The sequence below is a fragment of the Ipomoea nil genome, unplaced genomic scaffold (genome assembly GCF_001879475.1).
Source record: "Ipomoea nil cultivar Tokyo-kokei standard unplaced genomic scaffold, Asagao_1.1 scaffold1259, whole genome shotgun sequence".
NCBI lineage: Eukaryota > Viridiplantae > Streptophyta > Magnoliopsida > Solanales > Convolvulaceae > Ipomoea > Ipomoea nil.
Window position 1 is genome coordinate 328,307 of NW_017617687.1, and position 25,190 is coordinate 353,496.

At 36.2% G+C, this 25,190-nt stretch overlaps 1 protein-coding gene and 1 long non-coding RNA gene across 3 annotated transcripts; one reads left to right on the top strand and one right to left on the bottom strand.

The window, feature by feature from the left end:
* The first annotated feature begins 277 nt into the window (after nucleotides 1–277).
* Nucleotides 278–22,028, top strand: LOC109184381. The gene is made up of 3 exons (XR_002054765.1): nucleotides 278–290; nucleotides 18,703–18,709; nucleotides 21,905–22,028. It is a non-coding gene; the product is annotated as an uncharacterized LOC109184381 (long non-coding RNA).
* LOC109184380 (G-type lectin S-receptor-like serine/threonine-protein kinase At4g27290) lies at nucleotides 10,733–22,642 on the bottom strand. Of its 2 annotated transcripts, XM_019334379.1 has the most exons (7): nucleotides 22,637–22,642; nucleotides 12,655–13,910; nucleotides 12,266–12,531; nucleotides 11,956–12,166; nucleotides 11,563–11,797; nucleotides 11,321–11,471; nucleotides 10,733–11,242 (listed from the first exon to the last, which is right to left on the bottom strand). In XM_019334379.1, exons 2-7 carry the CDS (start codon nucleotides 13,904–13,906, stop codon nucleotides 10,943–10,945), a joined length of 2,415 nt encoding a protein of 804 aa, XP_019189924.1. In that variant the 5' UTR covers nucleotides 13,907–13,910; nucleotides 22,637–22,642; the 3' UTR covers nucleotides 10,733–10,942. The 2 variants fall into 2 exon arrangements, with proteins under 2 accessions (XP_019189924.1, XP_019189923.1); XM_019334378.1 differs by lacking the exon at nucleotides 22,637–22,642 and having other exon boundaries at nucleotides 12,655–13,994.
* Between the last annotated feature and the right edge of the window lie 2,548 nt (nucleotides 22,643–25,190).

Sequence of the window (25,190 nt, forward strand, 5' to 3'; positions counted from 1 at the left end):
CGCTTTGTATTGCTTTGTGTGTGTATATGGCTTATCCTTTTTCAAGGTGTACAGGGGCCTATTTATACAAGAATGTAAGGGTCTAAAGTCTTTCTTGCCCTAAATACAATTGATCTCTCTTCTATGTACGATTGATCTCCTTTCTAAATACAATTGATCTTCTTTCCTAAGTTTAGATGATCTTCTTTCCTTATTGCCTCCGCGTATCTCGCTGCCCCCATGAGATCCTCTCCCCAAACCACCAAAGGATTCTGCCATATCTTTTGTACCGGTCTGAGGTCTTTTATGGAGTCGACTCAGAGAATGTCTTGAGCAGTTCTTTTCAAATGGTTAACTAACACTATTCGAGTTAACATTATGAACCTTAACACTTGCAACCTTTCGGTTTTGAATAGTTGTCCTTACTATTCGAACTTCTTTTTGAATCCCCTTCTATTCGAAATGTAGGCCCTTCCATATATGATTCGGCGTTTGCAACCTTCCAGTCTTGATGTCTTCTATTCTTCGACTCTTCTTCTGATCTTCAACTCTTCGAAGTCTTTTTCATCCGAATCATAACCTTCTGTATTAATCATTCAAACTGTAACCATTCGATTTACTGTTCTATCTTCTTTGAATTATTCGAATAAGGAGAAAATCCTAAGTCTAGAAAAAGAAATAAATTGAGGACTAAAATTCCTAACTTTTGGTATCATCAAAATCTATGTTACAAATGTTCCTAACATTAATTACACTTCGTTTCATTTGACAACATTGCTTAGTTTTTAGTTTAATCTTCCACACACACTAGTTTTATTATAGTAATACCAAAATATCATTTTAATTTTACTATAGTTTCATTTTCACACAAACTAGTTTAACCATAGTAGTGTTGAAGTATTATTTTAATTATACTTCAGGTTCATTTGACAAAATATGTTATTGTATGGCTCTGGATTTTAGTACCATTTTCCACACACACAAATTTTATTATAGCAACACTAAAATATCATTTTAATTATACTGCAATTTCATTAAACAATATAGGTTGTTGAATGAGCTTTATTTTTTAATTTTATTTTCTACACACTAATTTCATTATAGCAACACTAAAAGATCATTTTAATTTTACTCCAACTAGTATTTGCACCCGTGCGATGCACGGAATGTATTTGTTATAATATATGAATTATAATTTGCTTCATATTCGATAGTGTAAATTTGAACGTTAATTAAGGTTTGTATGAATGTTTCGAAATTGAATTAATTGGTCTCATTATCTTTATGTGTAGTAATTTAGCTATAGAAATTTTTGTAACGGAACATATACGTAATATGTAGATATATAACATTTTTGTTATATTTGTGCTAGAAGAATACATAATATAACTGTTTTGAATTAGACACTGTTGAAAACCTCTTTGTAGACGACATTAGTAGTAGTAACAAAAGTTTGTCCATCCTCGTCTAGAGCTAAAACCTTAAGGCCATCAGGATGAGTGACTCGGGAAAAAGCCAACGTGAGTTAGTGTTGGACTCTGGCTTTTGTTGATAATCATTGCATATGCTAGCATCAACAGGTATTAATTAAATTTTAGTCAACTAAACTTCACACGGAATAAATTTTATAAACTAATTAATTGATTATCATAATATTATTTCCATAACTAATTAGTACGTCACACACGGAATATTTATGAAATAGATAGAAACTAATTATATATACACGAATATGAATATATAATTTCTATAATTAATTAAATTTTAATCAACTATGAAATTCACACCGAATAAATTTTATAAACAAATTAATTAATTACCATAATATTCTTTCCATAACTAATTAGTCACACACGGAATATTTATGAATTATATATAGACTAATTATATATTTACGGATATTACAGAAATGGCCTTAAGTTTTTTTTTTTTTTTTTTTGCGGGGGGGGGGGGGGGGGGGGGGGGGGATTTGGCTATGAGAATTTTACTTTTAATTATATATATATATATATATATATATATATATATATATATATATATATATATAATCATTATTTTAAGCTTAAATTAATACAAATATTAATCTTTACTGTAATTTAAATATAAGATTGAAAATATATACAACTAAATTCGAATAAAATAAAATTATTTCAATTTTAAAAATTTTGAACGAAAATACAAAAAATAAAATAAAAATTTAAAGATATTAAATTAAATAGAACATTTCAATTTTATCTTTTATTTATAATGATACTGACTCTATTACATTATAGTATCTGTTCATCTATACTTTTTCAACCTAATGAAGCATAAAGAGTGAATATCGCCTTCATTAAGGGTCGAACTCATTTCTTCCAATATATATATATATATATCTCATTTCATTTTCCAACCATGCCATTTTTTTCTCATTCAATGATTCTTTTTTGATACATATTAATTAGTTAATTATTTATAACATATTTTTTTTTATATTTCTAGTAAATTATTAATAACAAATACATTTTCCAATTTACATATACAATAGTTAATCCGTTTCCTTTCCTACATAGTTAATATGGGGATCGTTTTTTTCTTAAAAATATATTATACCATAATTTATGTATTTTGTGGCATTTTTAATCACAGTCAATTATTTTTCCAATTTACCTATACTATTTTTTGGGCTGTCTAGCCATTTTCCTTTTTCATTTGAGTTAATTTGGAATTATTTTTAATTTTTAATTTAAGTATTAATAATTATTACATTTTCCAATTGTGCTAATTTCCATATCATTTCTATTCTTAGTCAAATATTGTTTGAATACATATCAATTATTTTATACTATAAATATTAATATAATTGTCGATATATATTTAGAATTTATATATTTCATGTCATTTTCAATCAAATATTAATTATTATTTTCTTTTCTAATTGGACTAATTTTCATTCCATTTTTATTTTCAATCAATGATTCTTTTTTATTGCATATTAATTAGTTATTTATTAATAACATATTTCTTTATTTCCAGTAATATATTCTAATCCATTTTAATCAAGTATTAATTATCCTTTCCTTTTCCAATTGGCCTAATTTTCATGTCATTTTTATTACCAGTCAATAATTCTTTTTTAATATATATTAATTAAATAATTATTAATATAATTTTTTTATTTCTAGTAAATTATTAATAACAGATACCTTTTTCCAATTTACATATACAATTGTTAATCCGTTTCATTTTCGACATTGTTAATTTGGAGATCTTTTTTAAAAAAAATATCATAATTTGTATATTCCGTGTCATTTTTAATCTCAGTCAATTATTTTATACTTTCTCAACTTACTACTAAAACACAAAGAACCAATAACACCTCCTCCACTAAAGCTCAAACTTACAACCTTCCAAATGGAAGTCCAACCCGAATACCATTAAACCACATAGTCTTGGTACATATCAATTAATTTATACTATAATTATTAATATAATTGTCGATATATATTTAGAATTTATATATTTTATGCCATTTTTAATCAAATATTAATTATCGTTTTCTTTTTCAATTGGTCTAATTTGCATGTCATTTTTATTCTCAGTCAATGATTTTTTTAATACATATTAATTAGTTAATTATTAATAACATATTTATATATTTTTTTTATTTCCAGTAATATATTCAGTGTCATTTTTAATCAAGTATTAATTATCATTTCCTTTTCAAATTGATCTACTTTTCATGCCATTTTTATTCTCAGTCAATGATTCTTTTAAATACATATTAATTAGTTAATTATTAATAACAATTTTTTTTAAAATATTTCTATGTTGAAGTGATTTTATGATACTAACAACTATTATTGCAAATAAGTTTCATGTGTAAATACGATATGTAACCTTTATTCATTTTAAAGTTTTGTTGTGTAATAACTAATATAGGAAACATTGCGATATTACAATTGAAAAAATACTATAATTTTATTGATTTCCAAAAACATACTATCAATTAAATAAGATTTGTTATTTAAAATGGGTAATTAGCTAAAATAATAAACTTTTAATACACTGTTTTAAAATAACAAATTATTACAAACATCTTAGTAAACTACAAAAGAAAATCTATATTCTCATTTATCAGTAATTCTGATTACACCGAGACTAACTAATCTATATGTTAATTATTAAAAACATTTCATAAACTACTTTAGTTATTAAATTACAAAAGAATATATATATATATATATATATATATATATATATATATATATATATATATATATATATATATATATATATATATATATATATATATATATATTCTCACTTGCCAAAAATATATATACTACTTAATCCATATACTAATATCACAAGCTGTACGTAGTTCTTATATTTAGCATTCAATATCTAAACTCATCCATATAATCCTTACTACAATGAAGTTAAAAAGTTAAATTGGATACATCTACAATTGCATTTTCATGCATGATCAAAATAATGACGCAAACTAAAAATATGGCAATTATTAAACATAATATATAAACAACTTGTTAGAGGAGCTTTGAATTCGAGTAAACTCCATCTAAATATTTTATTGCTTTTCCCAAATGAGCCAAGGATTATATTTTCAATACTGGAGATTCACTAGGTAAGTCCAGATTCTTCATTTTGCATTTCTGGTTTTCGTATCCACCAAGCCAAGATTCTGTAATACAATCAAAGTTGTTCTAGGGATTACTACCACCTCTAAATTTGAAAAAAGTCATCCTTAAATTTTCATCTACAATGATTGGCGGCCATGGTTGAAACCCTTCAAGGTTGACAAAAGAGATAGAGACAAACATCCAAACAAAAAAAATATAGTCTATAGCCCCATTGCACCTCGCTGTCCGTCATAAGCCTGCTTCACACTTGGCTACTCCGACAGCTCCCTCTGGTGTCCTCACCCTATCTCTGGTGACAGGCGCGACGTGTGCCGCAACACGAGAACCCCAACAACCAGCGCATTTCTTCTTCTCCTTTCGGTTAGGATTTTATTTTAATGTTTTTTGGTCTTTTTGCATCTAGGTCAAATTGAAGGTGTGTGGTATGTTTATATTTGCCAAATCGATCAGATTACGATGTTCAAAGGTGTAACGAACCCTTTTTATAAGGTTCGAAACGCAGCGTTTGATAACCAAGCTGTTAGGCAGTTAGATGAAACGCAGCGTTTGATGTAAAAGTAGTTAAGCGGTTGTGAGGGTGAAAAGTCCAGACTGTCCCTGGCCGTTACTACTTAAACCACCCGACTGTATCTGTTGTTGTTGTTGAATGAATATACATCATTTCCTTTTTCATTCTAATTAGCAATCGTAACAGCTGGTATCAGAGCTCATGACGAACACACGCCGCAATTTCGATGAAGCTGCAAGACACATCACTGAGATCCAAGAACAAGTCCAGAATATGCAAGTTCAGATGAATGATAGCCAGAGAGCTCAGGCCGAGACATTGGGAGCATTCCAGACCGGCTTCCAGGCGTTCCAAGCTGAGGTCAGGCAGTGGATGAGGAACATGCCAGTCCCAGGACCCGTTGATCCACCATCAGGAGTCCACACGCAGCACTCCGAAGCAGGAAGCACTTCCATGAACCCCCAAGTCAGGATTGATCGCCCATTCGCAGGTAACCGGCCGATCCCTAATCTTGTTGATGTTGCTTCTGGGATACAGAGGGGCAATGTTCAGGATCTACCTAGGCCATTGATGCGTAACAATGAGGAGTACTTGAGAGCTCCTAAGCCTAGGATTGATTTCCCAGAGTTTGATTGCTCAAACCCTAGGGGTTGGGTTAGAAGGTGCAACAAGTTCTTCCTCCTGTATCGTATTCCTAAGGAATTGAAGATGGAATACGTCTCCTTTTACATTAAAGGAGGTATTGATGCTTGGTTTGATGGCTACATAATGGACCATGGGGGAAGAGTATTTTGGGATGAATTTGCAGATGATGTGTGTAGAAGGTTCAGTTCCCGTGGACTAGAGTGTGTGGAAGAAGAGTTTAAGATGTTGAGACAAACGGGGAGTGTGGAAGAATATAGCAACAGATATGATGAGCTTAGAATCCAAATGTTGATGGCACATCCCACCCTGACTGAAATATATTTCATCAGGAATTACATCAGTGGGTTAAAAAGCCACATCAGATGCTTTGTTAAAACAACCAACCCCCTTTCTCTAATGGATACATATGTGTATGCTAGACAGTTTGAAGAAGGGTTGATGGGAACATAATGGTCTAACAGAGGTGGGGTAACCAATACTCACACACCAGCTTCTATTAATGGGAACAGGAGACAGCCTACAACCCATCTAAGTCAAGCAGAAATGGAAAAGCTAAAAGAACAGAAGCTATGCTTCTATTGCAGGGAAAAATGGCAACATGGCCATAAATGTAAACCTAAGTCATTCAATGTAATGACAGGCCTAGAAGAGGTCCAGCTTGATCAAGGAGAGTCAGAGGACAATCTGGAAATTGGGAACACTTTTCAAGAGAAAGAAGGGCTTGCTGAGGTTTCTCTCTTGGCCATGCTAGGAGGGGAAGGATTGAGCACAATTAAACTATTGGGCAAAGTGGGGAAGAAGAAACTGATTATTCTAGTAGACACAGGCAGTACACATAGTTTCTTGGATCCTGCAGTAGTTCAAGGGCTTAAAACTTACATCTACAAAACTAACCCCCTTTATGTGACAGTGGCCAATGGCCAAACCTTGATGTGTGATGAGGCATGCAGTGAGTTTTCTTGGACAGTACAGGAAGAGGAGTTCTACAGAGATTTCAGACTACTAAGAATGGGAGGGTGTGATATGGTTTTGGGCATGGACTGGATTGATCAATTCTCCCCCATTCAACTGCACACCAAGCTATTGGGAATAACATTCATCAAAGAAGGGAAAGAAGTTACACTAGAAGGAATTTCTGGTAGGATGAACCTGAAGGAAGCCACCACAAAGGAAAAGGCTAGTTGGTCCAAGAAAGGAGCACTGGGGTTCTTGATTTATTGCTGTGGTTCAGAACAGAAAACAGTGGGACTAACTGGAGCCTGCAATGCCATAGAATCCTCATCAGCATCTAAGGGAACTATGGACACTGCAGTGGAAGAGTTGCTGAGACAATTTGATGACATTTTCCAGGAACCCCAAGGATTACCTCCTCCTAGAAGACATGACCATTCCATTCCCCTGATGGCCAGTGCAAGCCCTGTCAACTTGAAAGCCTACAGATATACTCATGATCAGAAAGATATTATTGAAAAGTTGATTGCAGAGATGTTACAAGCAGGAATTGTGTGCCCAAGTACATCACCATTTGCATCTCCAGTGCTACTAGTGCCCAAGAAAGATGGATCATGGAGGTTTTGCATAGACTATAGGGCCCTGAACAAGATGACAATCAAGAACAAGTATCATATCCCTCTTGTAGAAGATCTATTCTCAGAACTAGCAGGCTCCATATACTTCTCAAAGATTGATCTAAGGGCTGGATACCACCAAATCAGAATGAAGGAGGGAGATGAGTTTAAGACTGCCTTCAAAACACACCAAGGGCTGTATGAATTCAAGGTTATGCCATTTGGGCTCACTAATGCCCCAGCATCCTTTCAAGCATTAATGAATGAGGTATTTCTGCCTCACCTAAGGAAATTCATCCTTGTATTTTTTGATGATATACTAGTATACAGCCCATGTTTGGTTACCCATCTGGAACATTTTACTGCCACCATGCATCTACTAAGGGAAAACCAGTTGTTTGCCAAGAAAAGCAAGTGCTTCTTTGCTCAAAAACAAGTGGAGTACTTGGGGCACATTCTGACAGGAGAAGGATTAGCCACTGACCCCTCCAAGGTAGAGGCTGTGATGTCTTGGCCTAAACCTTCCACCATCAAGGCATTAAGAGGATTTCTTGGCCTCACTGGCTATTATAGAAGATTCATAAAAGGATATGGAGCCATATGCAGACCCTTAACAAACATGCTGAAAAAAAATGGATTCCATTGGACCATAGAAGCACAAGTGGCCTTTGAACAATTAAAAGCAGCCATGTGTTCAGCTCCAGTCTTAACCATGCCTAACTTTGAGAAGGAGTTTGTAATTGAAGCTGATGCATCTTGTAGAGGGATTGGGGCAGTACTAATGCAGGATGGCAAACCAGTAGCATATTACAGCAAGGGACTGGGGCCTAAACATGCAGCTTGGTCTATCTATGAGAAGGAATATTTGGCTATCTTAAATGCAGTTGAGAAATGGAGACCTTACTTGCAAGGAAGGCACTTCAATATCCAAACTGATCACCAAAGCTTGAAATACCTACTTGAACAAAAGATCACTATAGTCATTTAGCAAAGGGGACTGACTAAGCTGTTGGGATTGGATTACTCCATCACTTATAAGAAGGGAAAAGATAATACAGCAGCTGATGCCCTATCTAGAAAAGAAGAAGTGGGGAAGTGTAATGCCCTATCCAGCCTTAAACCTCTATGGATAGAAGAAGTATTGCAAAGTTACAATAATGACAGCTGGGTACAAGAGAAGATGGTTGCATTAATGTTAGATCCCCATTCTGTGCCTGCTATGAACATAGAAAATGGGCTATTGAAATACAAAGGGAGATTGGTGATTGGGAATCAGGATGAGCTGAGAGAGAAACTAATCACTGAATTCCATAACACTGCATTGGGAGGTCATTCTGGGAATCAGGTGACTTACACTAGACTGAGAGCAGTCTTCTATTGGAAAGGGATGAAGAGGCAAGTCAAGCTATTTGTGAGTGGCTGTGATAATTGCCAAAGAAATAAATCAGAAAATGTGCAGAAACCTGGGCTCCTGCAACCCCTAGCCATTCCTGAGCAAGCTTGGACTCAAGTGTCCATGGACTTTATTGAAGGGCTACCTAAATCCAACAACAAGAATGTCATCATGGTGATAGTGGATAGGTTCACAAAATATGGCCATTTCATGAGCCTAAATCACCCATTCACTGCTGAAAAGGTAGCCAACAAATACATGGAAAATGTGTATAAGCTGCATGGGCTGCCACAAGGAATTGTATCAGATAGGGACAAGGTATTCCTCAGTAAATTTTGGAGAGAGGCTTTTAGAAGAATGGGAACCAAGCTGCATATGAGTACTGCTTATCATCCCCAGTCGGATGGGCAAACAGAGAGGCTCAATAGATGTCTGGAAACCTACCTCAGGTGCATGTGCTCACATAAACCCCAACAATGGGAGAGTTGGCTGTCCTTAGCAGAGCACTGGTATAATACTAACTACCACAGCTCATTAAAAATGTCCCCCTTCCAGACCCTGTATGGGTATCCACCTCCACAACTAGCAATCAATTATGCATCCAGGGCAGCTGATGAAAGAGCAGAAAGCTGGGTACAGAACAGGATGCACATGTTGTCCATACTCAAGGACAACTTGGGACAAGCACAACAAAGGATGAAACATTACGCTGACAAAAATAGATCAGAGAGATCATTTGTGATAGGTGATCATGTCTACTTAAAATTGCAACCATATAGGCAAGTATCAGTGGCCATCAGGAAATGTATCAAGCTCAGCTCTAAGTTCTTTGGACCTTATGAAGTGTTAGAAAAGATTGGGCAGGTGGCCTACAGATTAAAGCTTCCAGCTGGGGCCCTGATACACCCAGTTTTCCATGTATCTCAACTCAAGAAGAGAGTCAGTCATGGCAAAACAGTCTAACTAGAACCTCCATTGGTTGGGCCTGATGAGCAGCCTCTAACCGAACCTGTGGCCATCTTAGGGAGGAGAATCTTGAAGAGAAACAATGCGGCCCTAGTAGAAGTATTGGTACAATGGGCCAATCTATCTCCAGAAGAAGCTACATGGGAAGAGTTCCACCATCTCATGTCTCAATTTCCCAACTTTAAACCTTGAGGACAAGGTTGGTTTAAGGGGAGGGTATTGTAACGAACCCTTTTTATAAGGTTCGAAACGCAGCGTTTGATAACCAAGCTGTTGGGCAGTTAGATGAAACGCAGCGTTTGATGTAAAAGTAGTTAAGCGGTTGTGAGGGTGAAAAGTCCAGACTGTCCCTGGCCGTTACTACTTAAACCACCCGACTGTATCTGTTGTTGTTGTTGAATGAATATACTTCATTTCCTTTTTCTTTCTAATTAGCAATCGTAACCAAAGGTCATCTTTTTTTCTCCAAATTATTCTCTACAAATGTTTAGCATAATATGCAGTTAAAAATTATATTAATGAATGCTATGCCCCTGTTGTGTGCTATTTCTAGCCTGCAAGTTATGTTATATTGACATGCAATGTGTTTATATGTTACATGTATATTGTATAGTTAAAAATTGGTTATATGGATAATTCTTGAATCCAAGTGAGAAAGAGCATGAGTATGTGTATTTGTTTCAGTAAAAACATGTGATTTTCTGTTTAGTTGGTGGAGAGATACATATTCTAAACCAACCAAACTGTAATCAAGAATCTGGTGAATAATGCTCAATGTAAGCTCGCATTGAAGTTGGTTTAAAAAGTCTTCTATCTGATTATGGACTTCCTATAGGAAATATGACGCTATGTCGCTATTTGAATTATTAGAACATTTAAGTTTAAGTTGCTGTTGACCTCACTGAAGTTTATTAACTATTTTAATAGTGCATAACTTTGACTTGGTAAATTTTATCAAAAAAGTACAACAGCAGAACTTAAATCAACTAGCTACACCAAGAAATTCAGTTCATATAAAAAGAGTTCCAAATTATTGAATCCTAAAGCTTTCAAATTTTATCCAAGTTCTAATATTACATGCATATTTATTTTGCTGTCATTGTATGCTAGAAGAGTTTTAGGTTCAATAATCCAACATTCCACACCATTATGACTAAACATGTAACTATGAATGCTAGAAAAAAACACAGAGAAACTTGGGGAAATAAGGTACTAGCCCAGCCCTATTATGTACTCGTTTTTAACGAGGATTTAACAATGAAATGGTGACCTCATTTATGGAATCAGTTATTTCTGCAGTAGATATCTGGGCCTCAATTGTCCTTCCTGTAAAAAACCCAGGTTCTTTAGCAATGGGCAAGTCAGCATCATTAGATAGCATCTGAACTACGGAATACATGCTAGGCCTATCTTCAGGGTGTTGTTGAACGCATAATAACCCAATGTGGATTGATCGTAGAACTTGAGTCAAATTGCATGATTCAACCAAATGCTCATCTAGTAGTTCAATTGATTTACCATCTCTATAAAGCTTCCAAGCCTTCAGTATATAGAAATTAGTAGATCAGGACAGCATAAATTGATGGATAAAACAATATGTTCAAAATATGAGACTTACATAGCTGGGAAGGTTCTCATAGTAATCTTGGTGAGAAAATCCCCTATTTCTTTTCCCACTCACAATTTCTAGTATTGAGACACCAAAGCTGAACACATCTGATTTAGTAGAGAACATCCCATTTCCTGCATACTCCGGTGACATGTAACCACTGTGCGTTGCAGTTATTTTGTTAATTGTTATATTCTACATTTCTACTACCAAAAAAATGCAGTGATATAAAATAAACTTGAGATTCTTACTGTGTTCCAGCTACTCGGCCGGTATTTGCTCCAGTTTCATTTCCTCCAATGCTTTTAGCTAGGCCAAAGTCCGATATCTTTGGGTTCATGTCAATATCCAACAAGATGTTACTAGCTTTGAGATCTCTATGGATAATTCTTAGTCGTGAATCTTGGTGCAAATACAATAGCCCTCTGGCAATTCCATTGATAATGTCGAAGCGTTTTGACCAATCAAGTAATGTTCTTTGTTGATCTGCAAAAGGATTTTATAAGACTATAAAATCCTTCTAAGATTGGATCTTTCTTTTCCAAGAATGGATTTTATTGGTTAAGCAAATATTGTTAATATATTTGAAAAGCACATTGACATTGAAGTGATAAAATGCAATAATCTAGATGATTTAAGTATACCAAATATAAATGAGTCGAGGCTTTTATTTGGCATATATTCATATATCAACATCTTTTCTTCTCCTTTAATGCACCATCCAAGAAGATTCACAAGATTCCTATGTTGAAGTTTGGCAATAAAATTGACTTCATTTTTGAACTCTTCAAGCCCTTGTGTAGAAGTCTTTGAAAGCCTTTTTACAGCTATTTCCCTACCATCATCTAGAACACCCTGCAAATGATTTTTTAGGAATATCAAAAAGCATAGATATTCATGATATTCAGTGTTTCTATCATTACTCTGTTATGTGTTTTTTGACAATACAATTACCTTGTAAACAGGTCCATATCCTCCTTCTCCAATCTTGTTCGTGATTGAAAAGTTATCGGTTGCTCTTATTATTTTAGATGATTCAAATAGTGTCTGATCTTCTACCAATAATAACTCTGATTGAACTGCTTCCATCTCCTTCCTTTTCCGTTTATAGAATATCAGAATCATAGTCAAGCTTAGAGCCAGCAGTCCAATCAACAATGAGGAACTCAATTTTATTACTTTTAATTTTTTGCCATTTCCCTTTGAGCTTGAAGTGTAATCTACCAAAAAAGAAGAGACCAAAAAGTAGATGCACTTCAGCTACTGCCAGCATACACACTTTGTAGATTTATTTACATATATACAAACATTATCTCTTTGAAAATTCAACTGTAAATTGTTACCTATATCAGAAGCAGCCATCCTGATGAAAATATTTTGCCCTTTTTCAGGTACCACCCTAATGTCAATCAAATCACCGAACCAAAGCAGACAACCATGTTCTCCATTGCTTATATTTAAACTCGAATAAGCTGTACAGTTGCAATTCTTCAAGCAAACCTGCTCACACTCTTGAAGGTTCATACTGCTGTTGAACCACGACAACTTCGTATCTGGAAATTTAAGACCATTATATTTCAAGAATCCATCCGACGATGATCCATTTTGACAGCTCAAGGGCGTCCTCCGAAGACACCCTCCTCCGTTTTTAGGCAAGAATTTATCTAAACAGCTACAAGAAGGGTAGTTATCATAGTAACAAACACCATATGCTCCACAGTATCCATATCTGTCACAAATATCGGTTGGTGCAGTATAGAGAGTGTTCCATTCCTCTGAACCATCTGCCCATAAGAAGAACTGTAAATTCCCGGAGCTTGATATTATTGCCCTGACCAAGTTTGAGCTATTGATGACCTTATAATGCACGAAAAACTCAGCTGCATTAGCAATCACAGAAATTTCTGCGACGCTTCCCAACATGTCCATTCCCGGTGTTCCATTCCAATCCACACCATTCCATGGCCCTGAACGAAGCACTTCTTTGGCGCCAGTTTTTATGACCACTTGTGGATATCCTGTGGGTTCGAGGAAAAATTTATGATCCCCGACGCCTGGATTGTTTTCTGTCTTCCATGATGACATACCAATCTCAACACCAGTGATGAAATTCTTCCCAAACATCATGTCTGGCATAAGAGTATCTGTAGGATGATGAAAACTTTGCCACAGGAAAGTATCGTTTGCATCGGTAATGACCAGATTCCCAGAATCTAATAATTTGGCAACTGGATTTTGGACTAATATGGAAGTGTTAGTGTGCCATAAAATGGAATTGTTACCTTCAACAAGAGCTAGCCTTCCTGAATGGATGATCTGGAAGACAACTGAAGAAGAGGTATTGGTGATGGGTGTATCTCTGTTGGCAACCCAAACCACTGTGAAAACTGGTATTTGCTTGTACCATATTCCAACATAGCGATTCAATGAATTGGTTGGGCTAAAGAATCCCAACTCAAAGATTCCACCAGAAGAAACAATGGTTTCACCATCTTTAAGGAACTGCGTGGAGGTAATGCTATCCCGAGCAAAACAAATCTTCTGAACTGAAACTAAGAGAATTAAAGCAATGAACAATGGACCATCATTTCCCATTGACCTAAGTTTTTTGTTTTTTTCCTTATGTTTGGAAACACTTGTATTCTAATAGTGTTGTACCTATCTTCATGTTCCTTACTTTTCTTCAGGCTATATAATCTATTTTGTATTTTCTTTTAATAGGTAGATTTAGGAAAATAATACACGGATTCCAAGAGTAAAATTTCACAATATGTCCTATTTTATTAATAGAAGAGAAAAAAAAAAAAATTGGCTTATTTTATCTGGATGAATTAGAATACGCAACGAAAGTAAGAAGTAAAACAAAAAAAATGAACTGTAAACTAGAGGTATACAGGAAAATGTTATTTGGATCCTTTGATTCTACTCCCAATTTCTGTTTCTTCACTTAAACTTTTGATGTAGGCGTTTTCTTTGAAATTCACAAAAAAAAGATAACTTATCAGTTATCAATAATTACCAAATCAGAAAGTAAAAGTGAGAAATTATATATTGTAAATAAGTCAAATATGAAATAACTGCATGTAATCAATCAATGATTATGAAATGAAGTTCCTTGTGCGCAATGAGCACATGTCTAGTCTCTGTAGTTCATGTTCAGTTGAGTGACCATGATTTACATCCTCCCAAATGCTCTCTCTGGTCGGGGTACGGGAGCCCTTAGGGTTGGGGTTCAACCTTTTGGAAGAATGATTATAAAATGAAATAAATTCAAATATGTATCTGATCTTTGACTTAAACGATGGGACATTTGTCCCTACTTCAACTGTTCAACAGACACATTGACTTTTTTAAAAAAATAAATTACTCCATTAAATAGAATAAAAACATTGTTTTCTTTCGAGGGGTTGGGGGTTGGGGGGCGGATGAAGACAGTCTTATATTTGTATTTTGTGTTTTATGCATTTATATTTGAATTTTGTGTTTTATGCATTTATATTTGAATTTAATTTCATATATATATATATATATATATATATATATATATATATATATATATATATATATATATAACTTAATTTCAATTTTAAAATTATAATTGATAATTGATTGGGTATATGTAAATCCCCTTAATTTGACCCAACAAAGATAAAGTAAAGAAGATTGAATTGAAAAATGCAGCATGGAGCACTAATTGCCTGACATTATTATTTAATTTATGTGAAAGAGACCCATTCCCTGAAGAGATGAGGCGCAGCCGTTGGACTTCAACCTTAGATCTACAAGCTAAGGACGGGTACACCGCAGCCGTTGCTTGTAATTGTCATATCCATTCAATATACAAATAATATACTTTTAATATATTAGTAATGTACATTATATTTAGAGAAAGTACATTATTTGAATACTAAAAGTACATTATTTTATATAATTATATTCAGTATACAAATAATATATTTTTAGTATATTAAAAATGTACCTTTTTATTATAATCCACACAATAATTTACCTCCAACTTGTCTATAAGTCATTCTTTATACCATTACAACCGTAGACTAGTTAACTTAAATAATACGGAGTATTAGTTAATCTCATTAGGGCACACACCGAACCTACTTTCTCATAGATTAAAGAAAAAATTACACTACCTTGTATTCTGGGGTATCCCCCTTCCCTTAAAATCTAAAAAGAAAAAATGACACTTTTATTTTCTAAAATTGTATGCTTATAATGTTTCTTCAGTTGAATTATTCATGTATCTACACTAGTTCTCAACTATTTTAAAGGTGGTGATTTTCCATTTTTCTATAAAAATAGACATTTTTATCCATAAAAATAATGACAAAATAAATATTTTTCTCTCCAACAAATTATTGCTTTTATGTTGAAATCATAATAAATGTAAAAAGTGCATACAACATTTGTAAATATTATAATTATAATTTTAAGTTAGTAAAGACTTATACACAAACAATTCGTTAATGTTAAATTAACATTAATAAATTATTTGTGTTTAAGCCTTATTATGTTACGAGTATTAGTTTAAAATTATAATTATAATATTTGCTAATAGTGTCTATTCTTTTTCGTATTTATTTTTATTCTCACATATAAACAATAATTTGTTGGAGAATAAAAATAAATGATATACTTATTTTGCCCTTATTTTTAAAGATAAATATATCCATTTAATAAATAGGAGGAAAATTACTATTTTTAAAACAATTGAAGGGTTAATATGAATATATGAACAATTTAGGGGAAAAACGCTATAAACATAATTCAATGGAAAAGTACAATTTTCTATAGATTTAATTTAAAGTGTATAATAATAAGTGGAAGCTCAATCTCAAAATATTTTCCTTTATGCATGGATTTTATGAATTTGTCTTGTGGCAATGTTAAGTATATTTAGTACGGAGTATATAGATAGAGGCGGATAGTTGGCGTTTATATAGTAATGAATATTTAGGGTGTGTTTGGTTGATGAGTTTTGCCCATAGAAATGAGTATAAAAGTGATTGTTATTGTTTAGTTGATAAGTTGTTAGAACACTATTATGGGTTTCGAATATTCCATGAATTGAAAAACTCATACCCAAATAAAATAAGGGTTTCATTCCCTTATTCGTTCTCAAGCACTACTATTAAGGTGTGTTTGGTTGGTGGGTTTTGCCCATAGGAATGGGTATGAAAGTGATTGTTGTTGTTTGGTTGATAGGTTTTTAGAACACTACTATGAGTTTCGAATACCCCATCAATTGAAAAACTCATACCCAAATACAATAATGGTCCCATTCTCTTATTCATTCTCAAGCACTACTATTAGTAACCATTCCCATTCCAATCTACTACCAAACATGTTAAATACTTTCACCAAAACCCATTACCATTATCAAGTATTTAATACCCATCCCGATTCCGATTCCTATGTGCGAACCAAACACACCCTTAGTAATCATTCTCATTCCACCCTACTACCAAACATGTTAAATACTTTCATCAAAACCTATTACCATTACCAAATATTTGATACCCATCCCGATTCCGATTCCCATGTGCGAACCAAACACACCCTAAAGTTTCAAACATGACTACCAGGAACTTAAATAATATTTTGGTATTGCAAAGTAAAAATATTATTTTAAGTTGATAAAAATTTTATTATTTGTTGATCAAGAATATTGGTTATCTGGCTATTTATTAAGAAAAATTAATCTTTTCTATTTTGATTCACAATTCAGAAGATGAGTTTTTTTTTTTTTTTGATAGATTGAGTTTTAATATCTGATACTGTGGAAAAGGTTACAGTAAAGTTTGGCGAATCGCTCGATTTTCTCAAATAGTGGACTTTGAGTTTGGAAATAGGTAGATGTTCCCAAATGGTAGATCTTGAGATATCGCTAAATATTTCTAAATGGTAGACTTTTGGAGTATCAGAATATATTTCTAAACGATAGACCTTTCGAGGGGACAAGTAGGTAACCACTAACCAGTAAGTAAATATATCTCTACAATGAAAGGTTCAAATGGTAAAATCTATTTATCCAATGCAAGAATTGTATGTTTGTTTAATACTATTGTGCTGTTGTTCTAATTCTTGAATTATCAATTTTTATTCATGTGGGGTTATTGAAAAAAAATTGTAATATATGTCCTCATTTATAAGTCAATTATAAGGCACCAGGACCGGATGGGATGAACCCTGGGTTTTATCAGCACTTCTGGGATGTGGTGGGTACTGATATTTCGGCTTATATTGTTAACTGTCTCAATACTAATTCGTTTCCGAGTAAATTGAATGAGACAAATATTATATTGATTCCGAAGAAGAAAACCTCAGAGATGATTTCTGATTATAGACCGATTGCATTAAGTAATGTGGTGTACAGAATTATGGCCAAAGTTATTACAGCTAGAATGAAGCCGATGATGAAAGTGTCATATCTGAGTCACAAAGTGCATTCATAGCTGGGAGATTGATTACAGATAATATATTGATAGCTGCAGAAGTAGGTCATTACTTGAACAGGAAACAATGTGGACTCATGGGTTGGGGAGCTTTAAAGCTGGACATGGCTAAAGCCTACGATCGTATGGAATGGTCCTTTTTACAAAGAATGTTGATGGCCTTGGGGTTTGATGGAAGATGGGTGGATTTACTGATGATGTGTGTAACCACAGTATCTTATAATGTACTAGTAAATGGGGCACAGAGTGAACAGATAATCCCAACTCGTGGTTTGAGACAAGGTGATCCCCTTTCACCATATTTATTCATTATTTGTGCTGAAGGGCTCTCACTACTATTACAGCAGGCGCAGGCGAAAGGAGAAATACATGGTTGTAGGGTGGCAAGAGGTGCGCCTTCTATTACCCATCTTTTCTTTGCCGATGATAGTTTACTTTTTTTTCAAGGCAAATGTGCAAGAGGCAGAAATAATTAAGCGATGTTTATCAGAATATGAGAAGATGTCTGGACAGGCAGTCAATTATCATAAGTCAAATATTTGTTACAGTAAGAATACACGTAGAGAAATAAGGGATGAGGTTGCCAATATTTTGGGGGTGGTGCAGGCTCAGAATTTTGGGAAGTATTTAGGACTTCCATCGTTTGTGGGCAGGAATAGGAGAGCAGCATTTTCTTATATTGAGGATAAAATAAGACAGAGGATCAGCTCATGGAATAAGAAATTGATATCACAAGCAGGAAAGGAAATTTTATTGAAAAGTGTGGCCCAGTCAATGCCTACCTTTTCAATGAGTGTTTTTTTACTGCCTATGACCTTATGCACCGCCATTGAGCGAACCATGAATCGATATTGGTGGAAATCCAAGAATGACCAGGGTATACATTGGAAGGCATGGGATAGACTATGTATTCCAAAGAAGTATGGAGGTTTGGGATTCAAGGAATTACATGCCTTTAATCTTGCTATGCTTGGGAAGCAAGGGTGGCATTTTCTGACACAGCCGAAATCTTTAGTGTCAAGAATTTATAAGGCTAGGTACTATCCCACTAATTCCTTCTATGATGCATGTTTGGGTAATAACCCGAGTTTTTGCTGGCGGAGTATTTTGGCGGCTCAAGAGTTAATTTGTGGGGGTGTGAGAAGGAGAATTGGGAATGGTGAAACAACGTTGATTTGGGACCACCCATGGTTACATGATGAAAACATCTCAAGAATACAAACAGAGAAACCACCCCAATTGGCACAGGCTAAGGTGATGGGTTTAATGGATCAACAAACTGGAACCTGGGATCCGGATATTCTAACAGATATTTTCATACCGGAGGATGTGGAACGAATTAAAAAAATGCCTGTATCACCTGGGTATGATGATTTGTGGTACTGGTATGGAGATCCAAATGGTGAATATTCTGTCAAGAATGGGTATAGGAAACTAGTGGGCAATTACTCCCAACCACTAGGGACCTTTGATAAATGGAAGGTTTTATGGAAACTCAAAATCCCACCAAAGTGGAAAACATTTATATGGAGAGCTCTAAATGATATTTTACCCACAACTAACAATCTACTTATAAAGAGAGTGGATATTGATCCAACATGTACTATGTGTGGGGCTTCACATGAAGATATTGTGCATTCTTTGATCACATGTGGCTATACAACAAACATTTGGACACAATCTCACCTTCCAATCCCCAATAGTGTCACAAATGTTTTCAGTGATTGGTTTAATGATTTGATGAATGTTTTAGATGATAATGAGATTATTCCAACACACAAGATGAGACTTTACCACCGTGGAGCGGCTTTTTGCAAAAAGATGAGGGGGAAACTCAGTAAGACCGATCAGTTCCATAATATAGCTTGCCCGGACCTGGCTTTCAGTGTTTGGTCGGGCCGGCCGTAATGAATGATCGTTGTTCGGGAACAAAACAATAAGACTTTAGGTTTCGCTATCGCTCTTCGATCCTTCGCTATCGCAAGAATCTAGCGATCGAAGAGCGATGGCTCCTCCGAAGAGCGGACTTCTTTCCAACAAACAGAGGAAGTTTCGATTCGAACAGAGAGATATGTCGGAATTAGCTTAGTCATAAAGGAACTAAAGGAAAGCCTTTTGACAACCTTACTAATAGAAAGGGGATGCGCTCGCTCAAGCATGCGAAGAAAGCTCTTCGAGCTTCTCTTATATTATATAATATTATAGAAAGGTTTGTAGAAAAGGGCTTCTTCAAATATCCCATGAAGTAGGGGCTTCAAAGAAAGCTTGTAGTTTAGGGGTGCGCAGGTTTAAGAGGCTTTATGTTTTATCCAGGAGGAACTAGCCTAAGTGAAAAAACTTATATAAACTATGGCAGGAGTCTAGACTCCTCGGGGACTCACGCCTCTGTTCCCTACAAGCGAGTCATCCAAGCCATAGAAAATAAGGATTTGTATTTAGATTGAATCTCGTGTCAGAGAATGAGTTCAGGAAACCTAATTTCTCAATAACCACTTTATAAACGGCTCCACACCCTTACAAGAACCCATCCCACCCTGCGTCGGATGAAGGGGGAATAAGGGTATTAAGAAAAGGGATCTCCAGTTTTTGTTGGTTGTTGACCAACGGAAAGCATGGGAGAAAGATGCACAAAGGAAACTGGAAAGAACTCATTTCTCAGGAGCAATATCAACTACCTAGACCGACCTGCTAAAAGAATTCCATAAACACCTAGCGAAGATATATCATCCCCAAGTACCCAATACTCTAGAAGAACTACGAACACAAAAAAATATGTATATAAAAAAAAAGAATAAATCACCCTAAAGATCACTGGCTAGTATACAGGCGGTAAAAAAGCTTTATGAGGTAAGCAACTCCGGTCCGTGTGGTGGGCCCATGATATACTCCTAGTCTCAAAAGGTTTGTTGATTTCATATTAGCGTATATATTATTTACTTCCTCGATCATCTCCCGGGACAGATTCATCCACACTCAAAGGAGGACCACAAGCTCGGGGCTCGACGAAACAGAAAGTATCAGCATTAAGAAACTTCTTGGGGTTAGCAGTGAAAGAAAGAGCCGAAATGGGATAGTTCATCAAGCCACTAATATCTCGGGAGTTTGCTCTCCGATGAAACCCCTTCCGCTTGCTAAGCTCAAGAAAGACACTTCCCAACTCAACCCACTCCCACTCGACTCGAGGCGTCAGCAAAACACTACCGTCTGTTCCAAAAACAAAAGCCCCTTAGCGCCCCGGGACGGCGCGAGAAAGGAAGTCTCACCTGATTTCCTCGGAAAGAGAGTCGACAAGCGAGTACGACCGAGATATCTTTTTTTTATTGTTCCCAGGGATTTTTTGGGGAATCTGCTCCCATGCTGCAAACAGTAAAATCTAGGAATCCATAAAAACTTAGGATCCGACACCATGATAAAATACTACCCTCATGATTAGACCATGTCCCTGAGATTTGATAAAAGAAAGGTGAATTAGCGGCCGGTCTTTCTCAATAGGCCGATCCATCCGACCTTTGGTGGCCCGGTCTCTGAGCGTGATTTTTCTCGTTGCTGGTCATATGTATAGAACCAAATTCGGGATTGGGCACAGTATGAAAGATCTTTTAGATGCACATATTCCTCCGGGAGGACAACTAGGTCGTGGGCATAAGGGTCTTTATGACACAATCAATAATTCGCTTCATTTGAAATGAGGCGGCAGGATCCGTCATCTTGGCAGGAATTCCTTTAAAATTGGGAACCTACGGGTTTTTAAGAACCCAGCTCACGTACCGCTTTAATGGGCGAACAGCCCAACCCTTGGAACATACTACAGCCCCAGGTGGCGAAGAGCCGACATCGAGGTGCCAAACCTTCCCGTCGATGTGAGCTCTTGGGGAAGTGGCAAAATACGGGGATGACTTGTGGCTAAGGGTGAAAGGCCAACCAAGATCGGATATAGCTGGTTTTCCGCGAAATCTATTTCAGTAGAGCGTATGATGTCGATGGCCCGAGGTAGAGCACTCAATGGGCTAGGGTGGCCCCATTTCGCCTTACCAACCCCAGGGAAACTCCGAATACACTTAAGCGGAAATGAAAGAGTAGGGTGAGGGAACAAGCAACGGCTTCTAACGCTACAGACGCTCAGGAAGGGGTGCTCCTAGGTGTGTGTAGGGGTTGTGTTTGTTCGCGAGAAAAGATTTCTCGTAAAGTAAGTTTGGGGGGTGTGGACACACTTGCGCGAATTCGGGTAACGGCTACAAGGGAGAAATGAGATCACTTCCCAGTAAGATAAATCAATTGCTTATAAGGATACTAAAAAAGACTGTCTCTTGTTCTTCCTTTGGTACCCTAACTCATATTCTAACTCGCTCCGGATCCTATTTGTGCAGTGCCGGACCAAAGACTCTCTTCAGGACGATGCCAATTTCTTTTTTCATTCAAGAAGTTTGACCCCCTTTTATTTTTTTTGGTTTTCTTGATTTGAAATTGATTTGGATTTTTTTGAGGGAGACTTAGATGAATATGAATTTTGAATTTGTCTCACAACCGAGAAAAATTCGGGGATTTACCGTATAAAACGAAGCGATTCTGGTAAATAGATCTCTTCTATTGTTATTTTTTTGGCGAGTTCGGCCAGGAGAGGCCAGGATCGCTTGGTAAGCAAGCAATCCGTTAAACGGCGCCAACCCCCCATTCCCATCAATATCGTCAATCATATCAAGATAAACATCGTCTTCTTCGTCAATATTGCCACCACTATAAAAATCATTATCAGAATCACTATCAGAATCCAAATCATTATCAAAATCATCAAGGTGAAAGATTCGGAAAAGGATTCCTCTATGAACGGGCTGAGAGATCCGGCATAACCACTCACGAAAGCTTCTTTAATCATCTTTGCAGACTTGCGCCAGTTGTCCTTTAACAATCCTTAATAGTAGATCCAATTCCGGCATCATGTAGAACTAAGATCCCAAGTACTAATCAACGAAGCCCCGAAAACAAACCTCTTTGCAAGGCGGAATGCTCTCGAAACCAATTCACTTGAGTGAGACAGAGGAGAGTGGAATTTCGTGTGTTAGGGGTGAAATCCTGAGATCTACGAAGGAACGCCAAAAGCGAAGGCAGCTCTCTGGGTCCCTACCGACGCAACACTTTGGGGTGAACACCCATCCGAACAAGTAGGGTCAATAGTTCAGCATTTAGGCCGTAACATACATTTAGCAACAAAAAAATCTTTCACTCAACATTTTCTGCTCGCTACGCCCCTGTGAAACTGTCCCAAGCCAAAATTGCTTGATCTGACCGAACTAAGCTTATAAAAGTCTATTTGTGCAGTCCTAAATGAATAAGCCGCAGCCCGCCTTTCGACCCCTGGATCCTCCGAAAAGCAAGGTTGTTTGGCAGAACAAGGAAGCCGGATAAAACTTCGTTAGAAACGGGGGAGCTAGCCCACGAGGTTTGAGCTTCCAACAAGCGGTTAAAATCCTATTATATCTGACCCCGTTGTTCTTTTAAAGTCCAAAAATTGACCTCCGGCAAAGGAACTTCTGCCAAAAGCGAAAGCATTTTTGCCGCCTGGGGAGTACGGTCGCAAGACCGAAACTCAAAGGAATTGACGGGGGCCTGCACAAGCGGTGGAGCCAAAGAAACAGTCTCCTAACCTTCTGGAAATTGAAATCAACAAGTCCGGTGAGGCCTAGGGAGAGCCGCGAGAGTATATAATCTGTGGAAAGTCGCGCTGGCAACCCCATTCGTGAGTGAAGAGAATTGTCTAAATCTCTCTCAAATGAGCAGTTCCTAAGGTTGTTCCCTCTCCCCGCCGTATATGCTTCAATTCCGGAGTAGTAGATCGGGCGGTCTTTTATGCAGTGGCAATTCTATATTACACTTGGCGTGCGAGGAATGGGGCTGTGTGGGACGCATGTTTGCCCAGACCTCAGAAGGTAATTGCGATGGCGTCTTCAGCTGTACACTCTTGGAAAATTGCCCACCCGACACATGCACAGTCGCGGGTAAATGCGGCCGTGCTGGAGCAAGCAGACGGCCCAATCACACGGCAGCAAAACGCCGTGGAGCTCACTGCCCAAACGCCAGAATCTGGGCTGCCTATGAGCAGCAATATAATGCACCCACACGGACACCAACAACAACTAAATCTGCCGCATGTGACTCCCCTAATGTGCTACTTCGACGCGGCATACGACCCACGAACGAACAAGGCAGCAGCAGGTGCAATTATTCTAGATGCGCAAGGAGGATATATTGCCGCAATGACCACCCCTATGTCAGAATGTTTTACACCTTTAATGGCGGAGACCCTAGCGTGCAAGGAAGTTTTGTCATGGTTGAGGAATCGCGGTATAAACTCTATCCAGCTCTTCACAGATTGTTCAGTACTACAGCAATATCTATCATCTACGACTCGATCACCACGGTCTTACCTGGGCTATGCTATTGATAGCTGCAGGGCTAGTATATTGGCTTTTGAGAACTGTTTAATTCGATATATTCCTAGATTAGATAATTATTTAGCTCATACTCTAGCATCTATTGCATCTACTCAGACGACAGTTATGTATGCGGACTCAAGTCCACCAGCTGCTATTTCAGCATATTTTGAATAAATGCCGCACAGGCTCCTTTCAAAAAATAAGTCAATTATAAATGTCACTCTTCAATTTTAAGTGGTATAAATATTGCTCCTGAATTGTCCGAAGGTATATACTGCCTCTCTCTAAACGGAACTGTTATTACTCTTTTATATGGCACCTTTTACTAAGGTTAAATTGATAACTCTCCTTTTTCACTTTTTTTTTTGTTGGCAACCCAAATTAAACCACTGTGAAAACTGGTATTTGCATATACCATATGCCTACAAAGCGATTCAATAAATTGGTTGGGCTGAAGAATCCCAACTCAAAGATTCCACCTGAAGAAAAAATGGTTTCACCATCTTTAAGGAACTGTGTGGAGGTAATGGCATCCCTCGCAAAACAAATCTACTTAATTGAAACATGTAAAAAAAATTTGAACCAAGTCGATTTTACAAAAAATAATAAAATATATATATTCACATGAATATATATATATATATATATATATATATATATATATATATATATATATATATATATATATATATATATATATATATATATATATATAAACCAAAATGGAATTTATAATCCTTCAGATTATAATTCCAACCAACAAGAAATGAGTAAGGATTTATTGCTTAAAAGCATAATCTCGTGAACCGAAAGAAGAGAAGAAGAAGAAGAAGAAGAGTGGTTAGTACGAGCCGATCGACACACTCTTTCCTTAAAACTTTATTTGCTAACTCCCAAAAGTGCTAGCAGCATTGTAGCCTAAGTTTCCCAAGATAAAACGTACTACGGTTAACGTTTGAGCACCCAAACGAAGAACCC

Bases quoted from the DNA above. Each gene is read 5' to 3' on its own strand.
- LOC109184380 (XM_019334379.1), bottom strand. From the start codon at position 13,906: ATGGGAAATGATGGTCCATTGTTCATTGCTTTAATTCTCTTAGTTTCA. The intron at 11,798-11,955 runs GTATACTTAAAT...ATCCTTTTGCAG, and splicing joins CCTCGACTCATTTATATTTG to ATCAACAAAGAACATTACTT. The intron at 11,472-11,562 runs GTAAGAATCTCA...TGCAACGCACAG, and splicing joins GGCCGAGTAGCTGGAACACA to TGGTTACATGTCACCGGAGT.